Consider the following 21,093-nt stretch of genomic DNA (forward strand, 5'->3'; position numbering starts at 1 on the left):
CCGGGAAGGCTTCCCTCCGAAACCCCGGGACTGCTTGAGCGCGCGGTATATGTAAACCCCAGATTTCTCACGAGTCATTAACACTCGAGTCAGCAGCAGCGCTTTTCCGGCCATTCATAAGCAAAAACGGTCACTTCCAGGCGGTGGAATACCCCGGATTTGCTCTTCTGACGGAGTCTTCTTCAGACCCCGAATCGTGGGGTAGTCCAAATATCGACTAGTCTCCGCGGCATTGATATGGGAATATGGGGTAAACTTTACTGTAACAAGGTTAAGCCCTTGAATGATGGAACTTCACGATCCTACCGGGGATCGGTCCATGCGACATTATCCGGGGATGCGTCGAAAATAAGCCTGTTTTGCGTATCGAGGGACAGCATATTCGTTCCCGTGAGCAGTTACCGTCTGGCCAAATCTGGGGATTTTCTGTGCTGATCTTGGCTAGGCTATTGTGTTCCTCGGAGCAGACAGCTTGTCCAATGGGTAGGTCAAAGCGAGTAGAGGAGGATTAGATGCATGGCTTTACTGACGATGATCGCTTCGCGCATTATGCTACTGATGGAGTATTATATATCTGAGGAAATACTCACAAGATATGGTTCCTCTCACGTAGTCGACTGTTTGTTAGGTTGCCAATTAGCATCTCGTTCTCCGACCAACCCCACTGCACTAAGCCTGAGAGGCATTTTGTGATTATGCTCTCCTCAAACATCTCCGCCATGTCGTTTGCTTTCATGTTTCAGGGCCTCCAAAGCGTATTCGCAAAGCCCGCCTGCACAGACCATACGTTCCGCTCCGTAGAGCTCGCCAATGCCAAGATTCTGTCTATCGTCACCAATCTCACCACCATCGAGCTGCCGTCTTTCCCAACCAATGAATGGCCCAATAACTCAACGGATCCGTTTCCCGTGTGCCAAGTCACAGTCCAGTACACGCACCCAGGCTGGAATGACACCATCAACACATACGTAACACTGCCGGTGTCAGGCTGGAACGGGCGATTTGTTGGAGTAGGCGGCGGCGGCTGGTCAACGGGAGACATACCCGACCTTGCTCAACCTGCGTCCAACGGATATGCCGCTGTCACTACAGATGGCGGCCACCTCTTAGCTAACAGGCAGGGATTGGATTGGGCTTTGGATAGCACTGGAAACCTCAATTGGCCTGCCTTGCAGAACTTTGCAGCTGTCTCTCTGGACGATGCAGCGACGTTGGGAAAGGCTGTAACAGCGGCTTATCATGGGAAGAAACCAAGATACTCATACTGGAATGCAAGTAGCTCAGATCTCTGTGAGATGAACTTCACTGACAGGTCCTAGGGATGTTCTACAGGTGGACGGCAGGGCCATATGATGGCACAGAGATATCCAACGCAGTATAATGGCGTTCTTGCTACCGCGTCTGCTTTCAACTGGGACAAGTTCGTAACATCGGAGTACTGGCCGCAAGTTGTTATGCACAAGCTCGGTAAGAATTATCTCATGAATACAGGATAACTTGGCTGATCTGTTATAGGCTACTACCCTCCAATCTGCGAGCTCACCGCTATAACCAAGGCTGCTATTGATGCATGTGATCAACTTGATGGAGTCAAAGATGGTGTTATCTCGAACCCAGATCTCTGCAAGTTTGATCCCATGTCTGTCGTTGGTAAATCCGTAGAATGTACCAATCCCTCTGGCACAATCAAGATTTCCAAGAAGGGTGCTGAGGTCGCTCGCTTGACATGGCGCGGCCCCGAGACAGAAGATGGCAAGTTTCTTTGGTATGGACTTGATCGTGGCGCCGACTTGAGTGGTCTTGCCAACACAACCTGCACATCGCTGAAGGACTGCACCTCAAGTCCCTTCGCCATTTCTCAAGATTGGCTCACCACTTTCCTCCTTCAAGACCAATCAGCAAGTCTGGATGAATTGTCCCACGAAGAGTACAGCAAGCTCTTCCGGCAATCCGTCAACCGATTTGCCTCAGTCATGGGGACATCAGACCCGGATCTGACAGACTTCAAGAAGGCAGGAGGAAAATTAATCTCGTGGCACGGAACAGCAGATCAACTCATCCCACACAAAGGATCAGCGGATTACTACAAGCGCGTTCTTAAAGAGGACTCCAGCGCGACGGATTACTACAGGTTCTTTGAAGCTCCAGGTGTTGGGCACTGCAAAGGTGGCGATGGATGGTATCCCGGAAGTGCCTTTGATGCTCTTGTCAAGTGGGTTGAGCATGGTAAAGCGCCTGAGACCCTGTATGCGGAGACTGTCGGCACGGAAAAGCGACGAGCTGTTGAGTTGTGCGCTTATCCGAAGCGGCTGACCTACAAGGGCGGCAACCCGGATGTCGCATCCTCTTTTACGTGCAAGTAAACATATCGCTTCCATAAATCTTATTACAAATTATATATATATCCTAAACATCAAAGAATTTAGGCGAAGCTATCAAGCCTAGCCTGCGATCGTCTCGCTTCCTCCTCGCTGCTGTGCTGCATGTGGATCGTGGTGTTGACAGTGATGCCAGGGTTTTTATCACTAGTCGTACTTCGTCCCGCTATTGAGTGCGCAGACTCCTTGAATAGTTCGTCCTGTGAATCGTTGTCGAGCTTCTGCGTACCGCCCATGACATTTGTGACAATTCGGCTTTGGTTCGTTCGTCGGGACCGTGGTTGGCCAGTGGAGGAGAGCTCGTAGCGTCCGTAATTGGAGCCTGATCGGGCGGAGGACATTTGGCCGAGGAAGAGTGTTCGCAGAGCTAGACGGTTTGTTAGTGGGATGGAGATTGGGGAGGTGAGGGGACGTACGTGGGAGACAGGTTGCGATAATGGCGACGGCTGTTTCGATCATAGAGACGGTGCATGTTAACATGGTTTCGTTCTTCTTGGAGTAGTAGGCTCGGATGACTGGAGATGTTAGCAGAGCTCGCGGTAAACAGGCTGGACGACGTACTGCTTGCGATGACGACCAGGAAACCGAGGGCGAAGATGGCTGCGACACCAATCTTCTGCTTCGTTTTCATCTGGAGCTTCATGACCATGGTGATGGGAAGGCTGATGGCTGCGATTTATTAGTCGGGCATCTTGAATTCATATCTTCTAAACATACTGATGACGTCGGTGCCGATATTGACTGTTCGATGGTTAGCATTGCACGCAGGGACACCAAGGTTAGGGTAACATACGGATAACAGTCAACCAATAGTTCTTCTCTGCCTCCTTCGGGTCGCACTGATCTTTAAAATCGTCAGCATATGTAATGTCAATCGAGAATGAGATTACACACAGTTTGGATCTTGCGACCATCTCTTGTCATGCGGGAAGCATTGGAAAATGATATGGAAGAAGATGGTTGCCCAGAAAATCACCAAGAGTCCAAGTGTGACGTTGTAAATAATCTGAAGCTTTGTTCCAGGCGCAGCAAGTCGTTTGTAGAACAGCACCAGAGCAATCTTGATGGCCCATAGCGAGGTGACGTAGAGAATAGATCCGGGAACGATCATCTTGTTAATTGTTAGCAGAGTATCACTTTGCGATCAAGAGACATCAACTCACCTTCATGATCTGGATAAAGTCATCGCGAGACGCGTTCGCCATATCCGCCATTCCCAAATTCCACATATGCTGCTGGATGATCAAATCACCGATCAAACAACACGCCGCCAGGATAATGAGTGCATCATCAATCGCCAACAGTCCAAGCTTGCGCACACGAACCCATATTCTCATAACCAGAAAGATGCAAGCAATGACGGTACAAATGTACCACGAAATCTATCATCGTCAGCAAAAAAACATCACCGTGCTATCGTCAAAAGTATAAGCTTACAACTTGTCCCAGACCCTCAGCCATTGCGACGTTGATCTGATCTGATCTGGAAAACAACCCAGCACAAAATGCAAGGCAAGGCAAGGTGGGAATGCAGCAAGACTTATTCCTACCGAAGGATCCGGAACCCCAAGAACCAAGGCCCCCCTGATCAACAGGACCCGTGGACTCGGTCCTTGGTATCAGCTCATTGTGTAAGAGATTGTCACAGTGAGATTCCAGAAGCCGTTACTTCTGTGGAGAGTCGCCGACAGACTTGTCTCTAGCTCCGAAGTCAAAAGGGCACCAAGTGTGGATTTTGCACGGCGATATCCAGTCATGATGAACTCGTGCACCTGAGCTAGTGGCGCGGAAAGAAAAACCTCGGAACGACAAGGTGCACACTCCGCCCAAATATTGGCTGTGGCTACATCTCGTAAGGTGCTGTTCATTAGTGTCTTGTTTTTTTACTAATCTTATGACTCAAGTGACATTGAGCGGAATTAGCAGCAAAGGCATTGGGCTGACGTACGGGTGTTTGGATTGGCTGATACGCATGATATGCAAGGGACGTGTTTGTTGGCGCCGAGAGGGGACTCCCGTAACCTTGTGCGTCGGGATGTTCCTCGGAGGATCGTCGTAAGGGTTCCAATCCGATGCGAGAGATCTGTGCTTTGCTTGCTGATTATCAAGCTCGGTCGGCGAACTGGGCACTGTAGCGACTGACCAGGGGCAGCTTGGCCGATCAATTCCTATCCCAGAGAACAATCTCAGCCATTTGAGGAACTGTCAATCCACAAATTCTGTCATTTTGTACTGATGGATAAGCGATGCGGGATCGTAAACTGAGCCTCGGGTCCATCAGGCATCAAAAGATCAGTGTAAAATGTCCACTGCGATGCTATCGACGGCAATGGCTTGCAACTAACAGAGTTGGCCGTGAATGCGCTCAACCTCTGCCCTACGCAGTATATCCGGCGTTTCTTTTCAATAGTCTCACCAGCCTCCCGTCCTTCCCGTGAACCCCTTTTCTCCGTCCCCGGCATCTTATTTTTTCCCAACTCGAGATTTTACAGGCATTCTGGATCCATGACTCGGATCATGCATGACAAAATCGACCGGTGCATGTTCCGGCTGTGGCCTACTAAATACAGTTAGAGGCCCCAGCACTACAGGGCCTTGGTTCCACTGCCGAGACCGCTAAGACGTCTCTTTGTAGCTAAGCGTCCGCCTCTCGGAAATTCTTCGTCTGTGATATAGGCGAATCGAATTATAGCAAGCATCTTTTGGTGAATAAAACCAAAAGCTGCGGGAACTTCTGTCCACTCATTCTCCAAGCTTTTCTCGTGTCTCAGTCGATCTTGACCTCTTTCCGTCCCATCACATCACATTCCTCATCATGGGCCTCAGCAGCATGTTCACAACGACAGGTTTAATCCTGGCCGCCACGTGTCTTGTCCCTGCGACTGCGAAGCCACCTCAACCTCCCTGTCCTCCAATTCCGCACGCTGCTCTCCCTCAGGGTGACATTCATGGTTTCCGTGACAAGCACTGTAACGCCGTCTATCTTGGTGTCCCCTTTGCTGCTTCCACTGGTGGCCAGAACAGGTAGGTCATCTAACTGTTTGTTTCACATGTTCATGAGCTGACACTGGTGTAGATGGAAGGCTCCTCAGGACCTCCCCAAGTCTCGTTCCAAGTTCCAGGCTACGTCATATGGTGCGACATGCCCTCAAGCCATCTCAAACGATGCCTTTACTCGCCAAGATGAGGATTGTCTGAACCTTAACATCTGGGCCCCATCCAAGGGCAAGAACATGCCTGTCAGCCTTACCCTACCGTGCCGCATATAATTCCGAGACATAGACTGACACCCACTAGGTATTCGTTTATATGTATGGTGGTGCTATGGTCACTGGCTCCAGCAGCAACCCCCAGATCCAGGGCACAAACTTTGCTCGCAATGGAGTTGTTTACGTCAACTTCAACACTCGCGAGAGCATCTTTGCTTCTCCTCACTCTTCCGAGCTAAAGACCGCCCACCCTGATGAGACCCAAAACTTTAGCATCTTGGATGTTGAGAAGGCTCTTGACTGGGTCCACAAGAACATCAAGGGTATGTTTCACGCTTATCGATCACATGCAAAACTTGACTAACATTTATGCAGCCTTTGGTGGTAACCCTGACCATATCGTCTTCGGCGGTCACTCTTCGGGTGGTGTCCAGGTCGATCATTACCTTTGGAACAACCCCAGCACCTTCCTCAAGGGTGCCGTTGAGATGAGTGCCAACGCCATGTCTGGCCCCGCTTACGCTCCCGTTGATGAGGCTCTTAACGCTGTCGCCGAGGAAGTTGGCTGCCCCAAGGGAGGTAACGGACAGCTCGACTGTCTCCGCAGCAAGGACATCCTTGACTTCGAGACCAAGAACTTCAACTCCACCTTCAACACTTGGTTCACTCCCGTTATTGACGACATCACCCGCTTCTCTGACTACTCTGCCCGTTTCGCTGCTGGAAACTATCCTTCCCATGTCCCCATGTTGACTGGTACCTCTAATGGAGAGGGCACCATCTTCAGCCTTGTCTACGGCGCTGAGAACAGCAACTTCACCTCTTGGATCAACACCTTCGATGCTGATAGTGCTCACATCCCCGATGAGTCTCTGATCCAGGCCTACAACCCCAACGACTACGCCACCGAGTCTCTCCGCAGCGGTATCCAGTACGGTGACGCCCGCTTTAACTGCCCCGTCGACTATCTCCTCGACATGCGCAGTGAGCAGCAGAAGACCTGGGTCTACCGCTTCTTCGGCAAGTACGATAACGTCGTCGGACCCCCCAACACTGCTCCTACCCACGGTACTGAGGTTCCTTTCTTCCACGGTGGGAATGAGTGCTTCGCCGCTCTTCAGGGCGTCACCAAGGCTCAGCAGGCTCTTGCAGATTCCATCCACAACTGGTTTGTTCAGTGGATCAAGAACCCCGCTGCTGGACCTGGTTGGGATACTGTTGACAAGGCTGAGGAGGTTGTCAAGCTTGGAGTTCCCGGTGTCGAGCTTGCCCGTGGCAAGGCTCCCCGCAGCGAGTTCAACGCCGTCTGCCAGGCTGTAAGTTCTCATACCATATTATCCCTACAAGACACGATACTAACTTGTTCCAGGTTTACAAGCCCAACTTCCCCAAGTACCCCGTTGTCCAGTCTGTTGCTGGTCTTGTCGAGGAGCTGTTAGGCTCCGCCTAAAACCTTTTACATATAGATTACGATCTGCCTCCGAGATATGAATAGTGTTGGGACACATGATGAAGCAATGCTGCAGTGCCATTCTTGATGATTGACTTTAGTCAACTATGAAAACTTGATACATAGATAGATAATTATTAATTGAGAACATTCTCTAACGCCACTGCTTTGTCTCAGGATCAAGGACATCTGTTTCAGCCTTCTTCCAACTCTCGATAACCTGTGCCTTCTTTTCCTCAGACCTTGGAATAATTCTAGCAGGAAACTCCTCAGGCGTGCATACGAAGCCTTGAGTCAGTTTATCTGGATCTGGCAAAACTGGCTTCCCGTTCTTATCGACGGTAGGTCTGATGTTGAACGCCCATAGGATACGTGAAATGCCCAGGAATAAGCTTCTCTCAGCAACATGGATTCCAGGGCAAATACGACGGCCTGCACCAAAGGTGAACTGGTCTCGTTTTGAAGCGTCTGGGTTGGCTGCGGCGTCTGCCAGGCTTTGGAAGTCATCCTGGTACCTGTCAGGGTTGAACTGGCGAGGGCTGGGATGACGCTCAGGATCCATATGAATGCCCCAGACATTATTGAGAACGCCTGCCCCCTTGGGGATGAGATATCCGTTGTAGGTATCGTCTTGCGTGACGGCATGAGGAACAGCACCGAGGATAGTTGTCGGCATCCAGCGCAGTGTCTCTTTCATGCACGCACGAACATACTGAAGGCTATGCTCGTCATCCATAGATGGCATGCGCTTACCAACTACCTTATCGATTTCATCTTGAGCTTTCCGTTGGATGTCAGGATAGAGGAGCATTGCCTGTACAAAGGCGTACAGGGTGCTGGACGTCGTGTCTGATCCAGCTTCGAGCAGAGTTCCAGAGATGTAAGCATCTTGCGCATCATCGAAATTACCCTTCTCCTGCGCTTCGGCCAATCCAACACAGAAGCATTGCTTGATAGAGCCATTAGCGATGTCCTGTTTTGCCTTGAGCCAATGACTTAGGTAAAGATCCTTTTCCTTCTTATGAAGCTCCTTCGCTTTCTTCTGCACAGGCAAGAGAAAATCGGGCAGCTTCCTGAGTACGGGGAAGGAGTCAAGGAGGGCGGCGATGCCTGTCTGATTGATCTCGGCAAACTCAGCAAAGCCGTCAAAGAACTGCATGAGCTTAGGGTCTCGGTAGATAGGCGAGCGCCAGCCAAATACCATGGTTGTCGTGAGTGCGTTGGAGTATCGTCTGATACTCTGTAGGAATTGGTCGGGTTGAACGATCATCTCATATAGCATTTGCTTATTTTCAAGGTCTTGATAAGGCACGTAGCTCTTGGCTGTCGTGACATTGAGCAGCGAATGTACCAGTTTGCGGAACTTGAGACTCGATTAGTCGACTAAATCATGAATGGCACAGCTAATAATTGCTTACTGATCTCCATGTTGGTCCATATCCCTGAGAAAAAAAAGTGGTGGTTAGTATCATCGTAGGCAAAGACTGAAATTAAGAATAACAAACCATCATGAGAAGCCTGAGGCCACCGCTGCCAAGAATTTGCCCAACATACATTTCTTGTCGGTCAGAGTAGATTGAACTCCTCTTATCGAGTAGATCCTTGACAGCTTGGGCGCTGGACAAGACGATGAAGGGTTTGGTGCCTAGAATGAGACTATAAACAGGCCCGTACTCGTCTGCCCACTTACGGAATTGCAGATGGGCATCCTTCGTGGGCATCTGATAATATCAGCAACGGTTGTTGGGCATTACATGGCGGAGACTGTACCAAGTGAATGTTTCCAAGGACCGGCAGTGTAGGAGGTCCAGGGAGATGTTCCCCGATTCCTTTTGACTGACCGCGTTTGTCTGTGCCTCCAACTGCTCAAAGTCATGATTGACCAACTTCTGAGCTCTCATTCGCCTCCCACAAAGACTCCGACTAGTCCCGTTTCCTCCACGGACCACTGCCCCACTTCCCCGCGATCTGAGAGCCAAAGCCGGGATCGAGACCGGAATGCGGAGTTCCAACATCTTTATCCCATCAAACCTGCATCTTCCCTCGTCAGAATCTACCCACATCGACATCCGACAATGTCTGACAGCGCATCAACTTCAGGGACCGGATTTACATGCTCCCGCTGCAGCAAGACGTACAAGCGACGAGAACACCTCCAGCGCCACGCTGCATCCCACAGTACCCTCCGACCTCACAGATGTAGTTTCTGTGGCCAATCATACCAACGGGCGGATGTTCTCAGGCGACATGTTCTAGCTTGTCAGACCAAAGTTAGGGCCGGAGAGGCATTGGCTACAGTGTCCAGAAGCCGACGAGCATGCGATCTCTGCGTTCAGCAGAAGAAGGCCTGTAGCACTGGGCAGCCATGTGAACATTGCCGCCGGAAGTCGGTCCAATGCATTTACTCTTTTAGCGACGGTGTAGTAACAGAGAATAACTTGCTCGAAGGCCAGGATGACAAGCGATACGGTGACGAAACTAACTCACCGACCGTGGTATTTGGAGATGATACGCTATTCGATTATCTTGGCAACTATACTTCAGTATCTGATATGCTTCAAGAATCAGATAACAACCAAGACTGGTTGGACTTCATCAACCTCGCCGCCGGTCATTTTCAGATAACACCCACCAGTCCCCGGACGCACCTAGACAATTACACCTTTCATTTTCTCGACAATTTCACGAGGAAATCCGGGCTGGTGGACTCATTTGATTGCGGAACATTTGAACAGCGAGTGCAGGTCGAAGCATCTCACCGGTCAGTAGAAGGCCATGATACACGGACTACTGAGCTGGACGAACTTGTACACCTCAATAGCTCATCAAGGGATCTTCCGCGAATACCGGCATTGGATCTTCATGACCCCCTCATCATCCAAACCCACCAGATACTTCTAGACATCAAAGAAGTCGTTACCGTCAAACCTAGAAACAGTGTAGTTGAGCTGGAATGGTCGACTATTCTAGAACAGACGTGTATCCAATTCTTTACTCCGCTCAATTTACGGAAATATCTTGCACTATTCTGGCATATATGGCACCCTAACGTCAACTTTGTGCACCGGCCTACGTTTGACCCAGTGACCTCGAAGTCAATTCTTGTGGCTTGCATGGCTTTGGTAGGTACGTGAGAGAAAGCTATTCATGATTTGTAGATTCTGACGTCGGTAGGCGCAAGTGTATCGCCCAGCAAGACTGATAACGAACAGGCCAAGATCTGGTTCAACTGTGTTGAGGAAATGGTCTTTACTGATGACGACTTTTGCAATGATCCTCTAAACAACCAGGAAACTCTGTTGCTAAACCCGATCCAAAACCTTTCGAAGATCCAAGCCCTCCAGGCAGCATACATGGTTTGTCTGTATCAGGGCTGGGAGGGAACAGAGGCCAGCAAACGACGAATCCGTCGATACAGGTTCAGTACGGTAATATCTGTAAGATACCCAGTCTCTTGTGGTCGCGTTAACTCATGGGTGTTTAGATGGCAAGAGACTTTGGTATTATGTCTGCCAGGCACCCGGACTACTCTTCGGGCCTACATGACACATTTGCTTGGAGAGACTTTGCTGCACGAGAACAACTTATACGGTAAACACGCTTCGTATACATGTTGACCAGTAACTGACATCTACGCAAGGATCTTTCTTTGGATATATCTTCTAGACCATGCATTCGTGATCTTCAACAATCTACCCCCCAGGATGGTCATCAAAGAAATGAGCATGCACATGGCATTTCCTGAAGCAGCCTTCCAAGCCAGCACACCAACAGAATGCGCCCGAGAATTACAAAAGTGGCACTTGCAATCCACATTGATGAAAAACATAACCTTTCGTGAGGTTGTTGAGAGATTCTGTGGAAAGCCTTTCTCGAATGACATGCGACAGCTCTTTGCCGATCTTGGACCCCTCAACCTCTTCGCAGTTGTATCTGGTAAGACTACTGAACACACACCGACTACACTACTATTCTGATACAGATTACAGCCTTCCATGCACTGATATTTCAACATCAAAATTCCTTTGGCGGCCATGATCAACTGCAGGCAGTTCGCAACGCTCTCGACAACTGGAAATCAGCTTGGGAAACGTACTCTGATGAATTCTCGCTCTCACCGCCTCATGTCATGGTTGACAGGGATAATGTGGCAACGGAGAATCTCTGGAGGAGAGTAGGCTTTATGCGCCATTCTCCAGAATATTGGCTCCTGGGGAAACTGCTGCTTGATCGGCTCTCAACGTCAGGCGATTCATTGGGAAGCCCTGAGTCTGCGGAGCCTGATGCGGGTGGTTCAGGACACGAACCAATTCTTACGAGGTATGATCAGACGAGTATGCTTCAAGTGAATGACTTGATTACCGGGTTTCAGAATGTGCATATTCGATAGACAGGCTGTTAATTAGAAGCGTCCCCCAATTCCAGAACTATCTCACTCCTGTAACTACCGTGGGGAGACATAGCTCAGCAAGCCTAGCCTAGCCTAGCCTACCCCCCAGCTTCCGTCCGTGGTCGGTAGTCCAGCAACGGAATTGCTTGAGGTCGTCGTTCCGCCCCCACATCGTCTCCGACCGGCATCTTACAGCGGCAAGTGGCCTCGGAAGAGCGCTGTAACCCCCGCGATTTGGAGCAAGCGCATCAAAAGCCTAATAATGTGGGGGATCCTCTCGCATATTGGAATCCTGTGTTACATTGTTACTCACAGAGAAAAATGACACGGACAACAGCACTCGTCGCACCAGCCTTGGATGGCAGTTTTGAACTGAAAGAAGTCTTCTTGGATTCTCTGCAGCCAGATGAAGCACTTGTAGAGATACACGCCTCTGGCGTCTGCCATACTGATCTTTCCTGTGCAAGTGGGAAATTGCCATGCGCACCAAACGCCGTTCTTGGTCACGAAGGTAGCTCATGTTGACTATGGTATCACAATACACATGCTAATTATCTCGGTCATTACAGGCGGAGGCGTTGTTCTCGAGATAGGCGCAAATGTCACCTCCGTCTCACCAGGCGACAAAGTTCTTTTGTCATTCTCATCCTGTGGCTCTTGTCCTGGATGCAAATCAGACCATCCAGCGTATTGCTACAGCTTCAACGATTACAACTTTGGCGGTAAACGCCCAGATGGATCAGCTGCCATGTCCATTATGAAAGATGGGAAAAAGCAATCATGTTACAGCACCTTCTTCGGCCAAAGCTCCTTTGCGGCGCGAACTATTGTTCACCGATCGAGCATTGTCAGAGTACCTCAGCAAACACCACTTGACCTCTTTGCGCCGCTGGGATGCGGCATACAGACAGGCGTCGGTGCTGTATTCAACACCTTGGATGTCAAGCCTGGGCGCTCCATTGCGATCTTCGGCGTGGGGTCTGTTGGCTTGGCGGCTGTGATGGCTGCAAAGGCGCGAAAGGCCAGCAGTATTATCGCCATCGACCTGCAGCCAGGGCGATTGGAACTCGCCAAAGAGCTAGGTGCCACGGATGGGGTGCTCGGCCCCGATCAAGAATACATCATCAAGGCGATAAAGAACATCTGTCCGCCTCTTGGTGTCGACTTTGCAGTAGATTGTACTGGCGTCCCTTCCATCATCGAAACTATGGTCGCTTCGTTGGGCATGAGGGGCAGAGCCGCTACGGTCGGCGCACCTGGAGGCAACGCGCATGCTAAGATAGATATCATGAGTCAACTTACCTACGGAAAAGAGTACGTGGGTTGCTCTGAGGGTGACAGCAATCCTGGGGTTGTGAGTACAAGTTCTGCATTTATCTGAACCTGCCCTTACTGACCGTTATACAACCAGCTTATTCCTGAGCTCATCGAAATGCATTCCAATGGCCTTCTGCCGCTAGAGAAGCTGATTGCGTACTATGATATCAAGGACTACCAGAAGGCTATGGCCGATATGAAGAGCGGCAAAGTCATTAAACCAGTCTTGAAATGGACTGGCTAGTCTCCATGAATCAAGGAATCGTGTTTCTTCCACAAGAATCGTTTTCTAGCCTGCACCTGCTTATCACATCTGAGGCTCATGGTTGAACACGCAAAGGAAACCAATTTTATTCTTTTCGCCCTGTCAGCTACTCAATTAGATAGATACATGCACACCTTGACGCGGTTAGAGGCCATATAAGAAGCTCGTCCATCATGCGATGGTGCCGATATTCCGTGAATGCATCGTCAATCCCAAGGACGGGAACGTCATTGACACGTCTGCCTCGATGAAGAACTTTCGGCTGTGAGACCGTTTGCTAACGGACTTCTCCCCGAATTGTATATGGTTCTGGAACATCATTATCTTTTGTTTGCTAATGCATGAATGGACCTTGTATTATGGTTCCCTTCCAGATATCATCAGCATTGAGAGTCAATGCCGGTACCCCAACTACGATATCGGGAAATGTTGTCCGCTTTTAGTACCGATTCCTCAGTAGAATTACAATGCATTGCCTCTTATTGGTTGAGATCGATTTCATGCCTCTAAAGTCTCGAGGGCTAGTGGCTTGGCCCAGAATTGGAAAAGCCACAAGGTTGAAACCCGCGGAATCAATTTCCCAAAACAGGCAATCCACCATGATCCCGACACTTTAGCTTCATCGCCTTGGCCTTCCCCAGATAATTTCCCCGCGGGGAACGAGAGTGCTTCTTGATTTGTTACTTTTCATGACTCGAAGCTACGATGGTGGTCTCTTCTGGACCAGGTGGCTATATAACATCATCATGCCCTCCACTGTTCTTGTAATTCGGCTTTCTTATCCTCATCACATCAACTGTCACCCTTGTATTCGACCGCCATCATTGTTCAACACCACTGGATCCAGACTTCGCAAAATGTCTACTGAGAGTCCTTCCCCTAGTGGATATCCTCCCAAGGATCACCCACAAGTCGAGAACATTGAAGATCCCTCGACTTCATCAAACAATTCTCCCATCGTCTTTCTAGATGAGGAGATCTCGTATGGCAAAGGAGGTATTCGCGGCGTCGTTCAATCGCCCTATATCTTCGGCGCTGCTTTCTTAGCGTCCATGGGAGGCTTCTCCTTTGGCTACGACCAAGGAGTCATCTCACTCGTCAACGTGATGGACCAATTTCATGAGGCCTTCCCTCGCACTGAGACTGCATTTGGCAAAGGCCTCATGACTGGCATGCTAGAGCTTGGGGCTTTCATCGGATGTCTCTTCATGCCCACGCTCGCCGACAAAATATCACGCAAGAAGGCTCTTTCGATCGTTGTTATCATCTTCAACATTGGCGCTATTATGCAAACTACGGCCAACTCCTACGGCCTTCTAGTTGCTAGAAGAACCATAGGCGGTATTGGTGTTAGGACACTTGCGATGGTGTGTAGATGTCGTCTTTGTCCTATTAATGGCTAACAGAATAGGGTGCCCCAATCTACATCTCCGAAATCGCGCCGCCCAACCTGAGAGGAACCCTGCTTGTCCTTGAGTCGGTCTCATGTGTTCTGGGCGTGGGAGTATCCTTCTGGATCACCTATGGCACCCGCAATCTTCCCGGCGAGCTCGCTTTCCGATTGCCTTTTGGCCTTCAGATGGTCTGCAGCACTATTCTCGGCATCGGCATCCATTTATTTCCCTATTCGCCACGATGGCTCGCTCTTGTCGATCGATCGGACGACGCACTGCTGAGCTTAGAAAAACTCCGCCGACTCCCCAGAACCGACCTGCGCGTCGAGAAAGAACATATTGGTATCATGAATGAAGTGGCGCTACAGAAGATCATGCAAGAGAAGCAACATCCAGGCGTAATTGGTCTCAAACTTGAGATTCTTGGCTGGAAGGATCTCTTCCGAAAGAAGTCGTGGCATCGAACTTCCATCGCCGTTGGCGTGGCATTCTTCCGGCAGCTTTCAGGCATCAACGCGTTCATCTACTATGCTCCTACACTCTTTCAGTCGTTGGGCCAATCGTCTGAGATGTCAGTGATCATGTCTGGTGTCTTTAATATGTTGCAGCTTGTTGCAGTGACGGTTTGCTTTTTCATTATCGACAAGGTTGGACGACGGCCACTAGCAATTTGGGGCGGCATTGGAGGCGGCACAGCGTGCGGCATCATGGCAGTTCTGGTGGGTTTGTTTAACGGCAAGTTGAGTTCCAATTCGTCTGCAGGTTGGGCTGCCGTGGCCATGGCCTTTTGCTTCATCCTCATCTACGGAGTCTCCTATGCGCCATTGGGCTGGGCTCTTCCTGCTGAGGTCTTCCCCAATGCCTCTAGGTCTAAGGGAGTAGCCCTTGCTACAGCCACGGTTTGGCTCTTCAATTTTATCGTGGGAGTTGCAACACCTCCCATGATTGAGAGCATAGGGTTCGGTGTTTATATCTTCTTCGGGTCTTGGTGTTTCCTTGCGGCTGTTTGGGCGTTCTTTCTAGTACCAGAGACAAAGGGGAAAACGTTGGAGCAGATGGACGAAATCTTCGGTGACCATGCAGGTCAGGAGGAGTTGGAAATTATGCAGTCCCGGATGGGTATCACCGAGTATGGGCTGAAGAAGGACGTGGTGTAGGTCTGAAGGACCCTCAAGTCCGCTGGGCTGACCGGCACCTGGAGGCTTGAGCACGTTTAGTTGGAGGCTCAACGCGATTTCTTCTCAAACCCTGAGGTGTTAGTAAGACGGATTAGCCATCAATATATCCACTGTTGACTTTTCGTCATTTATACTACATATGCCGCGTCGATGACTTCACGTGTGGATGGCTGTAATATGTCTCAACCTTCATCACCATTGCGTTTCAGTAGTCACAGATCTCCCATGGTCTTACTTCACAGATCCTTCGTTCTATTCCTTGGTGTCTCCGACCTTCCTAAGGCTTACCATGACAGGCATACCCTTACTAGGATGTGCAGTCAGCTTTCCAGGCATTTGAGCCTGATAGGCTTGATATCCCAGCAGAAATTCATCCCTCTCCTTGTATGCAGGCACAATCTCAAGCTCCCTAACGGTCATGGCAAGAAGAAGTCTCAACTCTGTCAAAGCCAATTCCTGGCCAATGCACCCCCGAGGGCCTAGCTGAAATGGACGAAACGCATTCTTATTAACGATAGGATCAAGCCATCTTTCTGGGATAAACTTGTCAGGTTCAGGCCAGAACTTGGGATTTCTGTGAATGGCCTTGCTTGCTGAGAAGAGGATGAAGCCTTCTGTTGGAAGCTGCTGCGCTGTCTCAGGATGTCTTAGGAAGAATATCGGGGAGCCCTCTCGGCAAGATCCGATGGGCGGTTCTAATCTGAGAGTCTCTTTTATGATCGCAGTGGTATAAGAAAGTTGGTTGAGCAATGTCGGAGTTTCGGATATCCTTCTGGTTGCATCACATGGGTCAGTCCCCAAGACCGCATCATGCTCCAGCCGCAACTTGGCAAGGACATCTGGATGTTGGTACAGATAATTGTAAGCAAAGCAGAGGGTAAATGCAGTGGTGTCATGGCCAGCGAAGAGAAAGATCTTCAAATTCTCAATGGTGACATCCAGAAATTCAGGGTCAATAGTGGCGCCTGAAGTGCTCTCAGATCCATATTCCTTCATATAAGTTCTGATGGCGAGACCATTCACAGTCTTTGGCCCCTCGTTGCGTTCGTGATTTTGAAGCTGAGCTTCTATTAATGGCTGGAGCTGGCTGAGAAGTTGACGGTTTAGAGACGATAGTCGAGAGTGGCGCAAAGGATTCAGAAGTCTACCCCATTGATGTGGCGACCAGTCTGTAACAAGCAGTGAGATTGCATTTTTAAGAGTCGGGAAAATCTTATCATCAACGCCTGTTTGAATGCCCAGGCTTATACCCAATACAGAACGACCGATGATATCGCAAGTAGCCTTCATGACACAATCTTCAAGGGGCACAACACTTCCATCTTCTGCGATCTCCTGCAAGTATTTCTTCCAAATCAATGCCTCTTGAATGAACTCAGGAACAAGGGTCGTGATGTTTTGCGTCGAAAACCCAGGATTGAAGGTCGCTCGCCATTTCTTCCAGAACGCTTCTTCGGACAGAACAAGGTCTCTCAATCCTGTCAATGGTCTAAATTGACCTCTCATAATTTCATGCTTCGGGCGTGACGTTTCTTGGGTAAATTGTGCTGCGATATCAGGATGAAAGGTTGCCAACATGGGCCATGAGATGGGCCACAGATCGATGTAACATACGCCCAGCTCCGCAATTTCAGGGTAGTCTCGAGCGAGGAAATCCGGCATCAATTGACCGTGGACATCCTTGGGATACTTGGCCATGATTTTGCCCACGGTGATGAGGTTGCCGAGAAGCCATGAGTGATCAGGCAGCGTTGGCTGTATGCATTAGCAATAAACGTAAGACCTTGGTATCCGTATGAATGATTACTCACAAGGTTGTACTTTTGGACCATTCGCCGAAAAAAGACCCGCTGCTGGTAAAGTTTGAAGATAAAGTACCCGGTGGACGTGAGGAGGAAGATGCCGGCCCATTTTAGCGCGGGGACGGTGCCAGCCATTCTTTATCACTCAGACCTGTCAAATAGCATATATCTACAAGAAACGTGCCATGACAAATTTATTTGAACAAGAAAAAAGAATGCGAAAATTGCAACGGATGTTCTTGCTGACGCTGCCCCTCTTACCCGGTAGTGGCGGAATATCGTTTGCCCAGCACTAAAATAAGAGGAAGCTCATGCGGTGGAGCCTATCATTGAGCTTCTTTTGTGAGCGGGATTCGGTGTTCTCAGCGGGCCCAGGCTGCAGACTGTGTTAAACCTTTGCCTAAGTTTGCTTCCCGTGATTGGAGCAGCGAGGTGAAATTTATCCTCCCTACACAGGCTGTGCTTACCATTGAGGTCTATAGAGACTGTAGACTCAAATTGGCCAAAGCTAGCATGAGATACAGTAGTGATCTACCATGAATTAAGACATTGTAGGCTAGAGAAATGGTAAGCTCTTTGGTGCTGTCGATATAGACTTAAGTTTACCTACACTAACCAATAACAAGCGACCGTGGTGTAGTGGTTAGCATTAACGCCTTCCAAGCGTTAGAGAGGGGTTCGATTCCCCTCGGTCGCAATGTCCCAGATGTTCTACAAGTAGGATCTCGCTTTTTGATCATTACCTGGTCAAACTCAAGAATTTCTCCTTTTTTTTATTAAGGAAAACTGTAAATAATATTAAGAAATTATAATTATGGTAAAGATAGTATGCTATTGAGCGCTGTCAATGTTTCCTTCTTATATCTTTAGTTATCCTTCCAACTCGGCCCTAAACTCATATGTACGTTCACCCGGCCGTTCATCAGTTGGGAAACACCTGATCTTCGTATCTCTCTTCTCGACCTCGTCTACTGGGACCTTTTTTGTAGCACCCGCGATAGCAGAGAATGTAATGACGCGTTGAGCGTTGTTTCCATCACTTGACATGGCATCAATACCGTAGTACACACCAATTGATGCCACGACGAATGACACGGCGTAAACAGCGACAAGGACAGGCCAACCATAGTCAAAGAAGTTGGCTTTTCGCCTTCGTTCACATTGGTACTTGGTGTCTTCACCTCCTATACCGGTACCAGACAGCTTGGATGGATCGGCAGCCCATGCCACGACAAGAAGCTGGGGATCAGAGAGGAGGGAGATTATTAAATCTTCGTACACGCGCCGGACCTGTTGCTGGAAATCATGGACGGGAAGACTCTCGTGTCTATCGAGGAGGTTGGTGGTTGTGATAGCCCCGTCTGCTACGACGGATCCTTGGACCTTGACATTGCCAAAGAGCTTCTCACGAAGTCTGAGCCCCAGGCTATGATAGGCGGCTATACGGCGGTATCGAGCGTAATCGTTACGAGGGCTGACATAATTCTTCTCTGGCTCTGCAACGTTCCCATCTGCTGTTCCGTCTGTAGACTCGTTGGTCCAGCTGCTCCAAGTAGTATCGATGATCTTTCGCTTGTAGTCCCGATTGGTAATATTGTACTTTTGAAATCCCGAGGTGAAATTGAATGCGACGGTGTAATTGACCTCCCAATGATCGCAAGCAAAGATGATAGGAGTGTAATCGTCGTTCCAGCCATCTGACTCGCTATCCATTGCATGAGCCTTGGTGTGATCGTCGACGGCGGCGTAGCCGATCCAGATTGAGGGTTCAGTTCGAAAGACGCCGAGATGCTTAGGAAACGGGGGTCCATCGATCTCGGAAGGAATTCCACCGATCGAAACGTTGTCCATCTGAGGACGCATGTACTCTCCGAGGTCCGTGTTCGCGAAGTAGGTGAAGTTAGAAGCAGGTACAAGTTGGCTAAGGTTGAAGGGCGCGTTCGCATCTCCGAAGCTCTTCATCTTGGATCCGACTCCGTTGGCAAGCTCTTCACATTTGTATCCAGGGCCGACAAAATGGATTGTCGTGGAGCAGTCCCATCCGTTTCCGCAGATTTCCAGCGAGATGTTCGCCTTTTGAGTTGTCTGCCCGCTTGAAAATACACCAGCTGCGATGCGATCGAGTGCAGAAGAGGGAACGTTGTAGTATTCGAAAATATCGTCGTCTTCTGCGGCTCCCTCAGCAAGGTTTCCATCTGGGGCTGTCCAGTTGTAACCAGAAAGTGAGCGACCGTTCATGACTTCACCCTCCGCCTTCTTGGGAGTCTGAAAACTCTCCTTTGCCTCATTGCTGAAGTTCAGAGTTCGGATTGAAGGGCAGTATGTATCTTCTATCCTCTCGCCTGGGACGACATAGAGTGATGCTGATGACAGAATGACAACAAGAGGACTGAGCCACATGTATAGAGCAAGAAACATCACAAACCATGATTTGATCCATGCCTCCCTGTTAAAAAGCTCGATGATGTTGTGGGTAGCTCCGAACAGAGCATCAACAGCGTGGATCGAGAATCCTTTCTGTCCTACCGCTCGCCATGCGACCTGCTGATGGGCCATGACAGCAGCGAGGATGAAGTTTGCGTTGGCAATAAATGAGATCATTTGACCTAGTCGCATCCACCATTGTTGGTGTTTGGCTTCCTGGCCATCGAGATGCATATACAGAAAGTGATGACCGACTGCGGCAGCGACTCCAATGGCCAAACAAGCAATCATAGACCATCGACTCTTCATGATCCTCAACATCAATGGTCCAGACTCAGGCAACGCACCTGCGGTCGGCCGATTCACGACGTGCACATCAGGAACATTCGAGTATGTGTCATTAACAGGCGGGTGGCCCATCAGACCTCTATGACTGTCGTGAGCCCTATCGTAGTCGGGAGTATCTCGAAGATTTGGGCTCTGGGGATCTATCCATAGTGACTGGTGCGGGAATGTCTCTTGTGCGATTGACTCGGGGGAGACGGCCTGGGGAGGAAACTGGCCCAAAGAAGGCTGCAGAGACACAACCGGCTCAGGGAAAGCTTGTTGATGTTGTACAGGAGAATAAGCATACAGTTTACGCTCCTGTCCATTGTTGACGATTTTACAATCCATTGCGTGTTGGCTGATATCCACTCGATGATGTGGTCGTAGGTCGGGTCGACGTTTGTCCAAGAGAACGAAAGTCCAGTCAGGAGTCGTATCCAAGGATAAGTCGACGAGAAGTGCTTATATGGGACGAAAAAGTGGCGAAATTGCGGCTGCCTCGCTGTCATTAAAGGGTGTCAGCTACTGCAGCTAAAGAGTAAGCTGCATATGCAATGTCTTCGACTCCCAGTGCTCAGAGGTTTCTGCGGTGACATCTCCCAGTTGAGGACGTCTAGCCGAGCCGTCTTCTGCTCAAAGGCCTGCGCTCATTTTTCGTGTCGTCCTCCTGGGAGCAACGACCAGGGCATCCGTCCCGATGAGACAGGTTTGCTGGGTATTGTCTGATCAAGACCCATAAGGCTGGTGTTGGATAGCCAGATTGGTGGACACTAAGAACCTTGTGCAGGTAGTTCCCATGGTTAACTGAAACGAGGCTTTGGGTGTCCTATGAGAGTCGGGGCTGCAACGAAACCCCGGCTCAGGAGCTTGTCTTTCAGGCTGCCAAGACACGCTAATACCTGGCGACAGCACTAGCACAGCCTGATTTGATACGTAACTCAAGCTGAAGCTGCAACAGT

General features: G+C 49.6%; 8 protein-coding genes across 8 annotated transcripts; 4 read left to right on the forward strand and 4 right to left on the reverse strand.

Moving 5' to 3' along the window:
• Positions 1-695: 695 nt before the first annotated feature.
• FSUBG_10486 (tannase precursor) lies at positions 696-2,363 on the forward strand (the record flags this gene model as incomplete). The annotated part of the gene is made up of 3 exons (XM_036675067.1): positions 696-1,223; positions 1,320-1,467; positions 1,516-2,363. The coding sequence occupies 3 exons, from the start codon at positions 696-698 to the stop codon at positions 2,361-2,363; spliced, it is 1,524 nt and encodes a 507-aa protein (XP_036534012.1).
• A 59-nt stretch (positions 2,364-2,422) lies between these two features.
• On the reverse strand, positions 2,423-3,839 carry FSUBG_10487 (srpk; the record flags this gene model as incomplete). The annotated part of the gene is made up of 8 exons (XM_036675068.1): positions 2,423-2,745; positions 2,795-2,893; positions 2,940-3,047; positions 3,096-3,119; positions 3,172-3,222; positions 3,273-3,489; positions 3,542-3,760; positions 3,816-3,839. 8 exons carry the CDS (start codon positions 3,837-3,839, stop codon positions 2,423-2,425), a joined length of 1,065 nt encoding a protein of 354 aa, XP_036534013.1.
• A 1,354-nt stretch (positions 3,840-5,193) lies between these two features.
• FSUBG_10488 (para-nitrobenzyl esterase) lies at positions 5,194-7,037 on the forward strand (the record flags this gene model as incomplete). The annotated part of the gene is made up of 5 exons (XM_036675069.1): positions 5,194-5,402; positions 5,455-5,617; positions 5,676-5,910; positions 5,963-6,903; positions 6,957-7,037. 5 exons carry the CDS (start codon positions 5,194-5,196, stop codon positions 7,035-7,037), a joined length of 1,629 nt encoding a protein of 542 aa, XP_036534014.1.
• A 154-nt stretch (positions 7,038-7,191) lies between these two features.
• Positions 7,192-8,241, reverse strand: FSUBG_10489 (cytochrome P450 monooxygenase oxidoreductase; the record flags this gene model as incomplete). Its single annotated transcript, XM_036675070.1, has 1 exon — positions 7,192-8,241. One exon carries the CDS (start codon positions 8,239-8,241, stop codon positions 7,192-7,194), a length of 1,050 nt encoding a protein of 349 aa, XP_036534015.1.
• An 871-nt stretch (positions 8,242-9,112) lies between these two features.
• On the forward strand, positions 9,113-12,988 carry FSUBG_10490 (C2H2 transcription factor; the record flags this gene model as incomplete). Its single annotated transcript, XM_036675072.1, has 8 exons — positions 9,113-10,163; positions 10,212-10,465; positions 10,522-10,628; positions 10,678-10,973; positions 11,027-11,371; positions 11,765-11,938; positions 11,997-12,781; positions 12,839-12,988. 8 exons carry the CDS (start codon positions 9,113-9,115, stop codon positions 12,986-12,988), a joined length of 3,162 nt encoding a protein of 1,053 aa, XP_036534016.1.
• A 767-nt stretch (positions 12,989-13,755) lies between these two features.
• Positions 13,756-15,560, forward strand: FSUBG_10491 (quinate transport; the record flags this gene model as incomplete). Its single annotated transcript, XM_036675073.1, has 2 exons — positions 13,756-14,376; positions 14,421-15,560. The coding sequence occupies 2 exons, from the start codon at positions 13,756-13,758 to the stop codon at positions 15,558-15,560; spliced, it is 1,761 nt and encodes a 586-aa protein (XP_036534017.1).
• Positions 15,561-15,833: 273 nt separating this feature from the next.
• Positions 15,834-17,518, reverse strand: FSUBG_10492 (sterigmatocystin biosynthesis protein; the record flags this gene model as incomplete). The annotated part of the gene is made up of 2 exons (XM_036675074.1): positions 15,834-17,336; positions 17,393-17,518. 2 exons carry the CDS (start codon positions 17,516-17,518, stop codon positions 15,834-15,836), a joined length of 1,629 nt encoding a protein of 542 aa, XP_036534018.1.
• A 735-nt stretch (positions 17,519-18,253) lies between these two features.
• FSUBG_10493 (uncharacterized protein) lies at positions 18,254-20,482 on the reverse strand (the record flags this gene model as incomplete). Its single annotated transcript, XM_036675075.1, has 1 exon — positions 18,254-20,482. The coding sequence occupies one exon, from the start codon at positions 20,480-20,482 to the stop codon at positions 18,254-18,256; it is 2,229 nt and encodes a 742-aa protein (XP_036534019.1).
• Positions 20,483-21,093: the final 611 nt, after the last annotated feature.

This window comes from Fusarium subglutinans, assembly GCF_013396075.1.
Source record: "Fusarium subglutinans strain NRRL 66333 chromosome Unknown NRRL66333_c0000183, whole genome shotgun sequence".
NCBI classification, from domain to species: domain Eukaryota; kingdom Fungi; phylum Ascomycota; class Sordariomycetes; order Hypocreales; family Nectriaceae; genus Fusarium; species Fusarium subglutinans.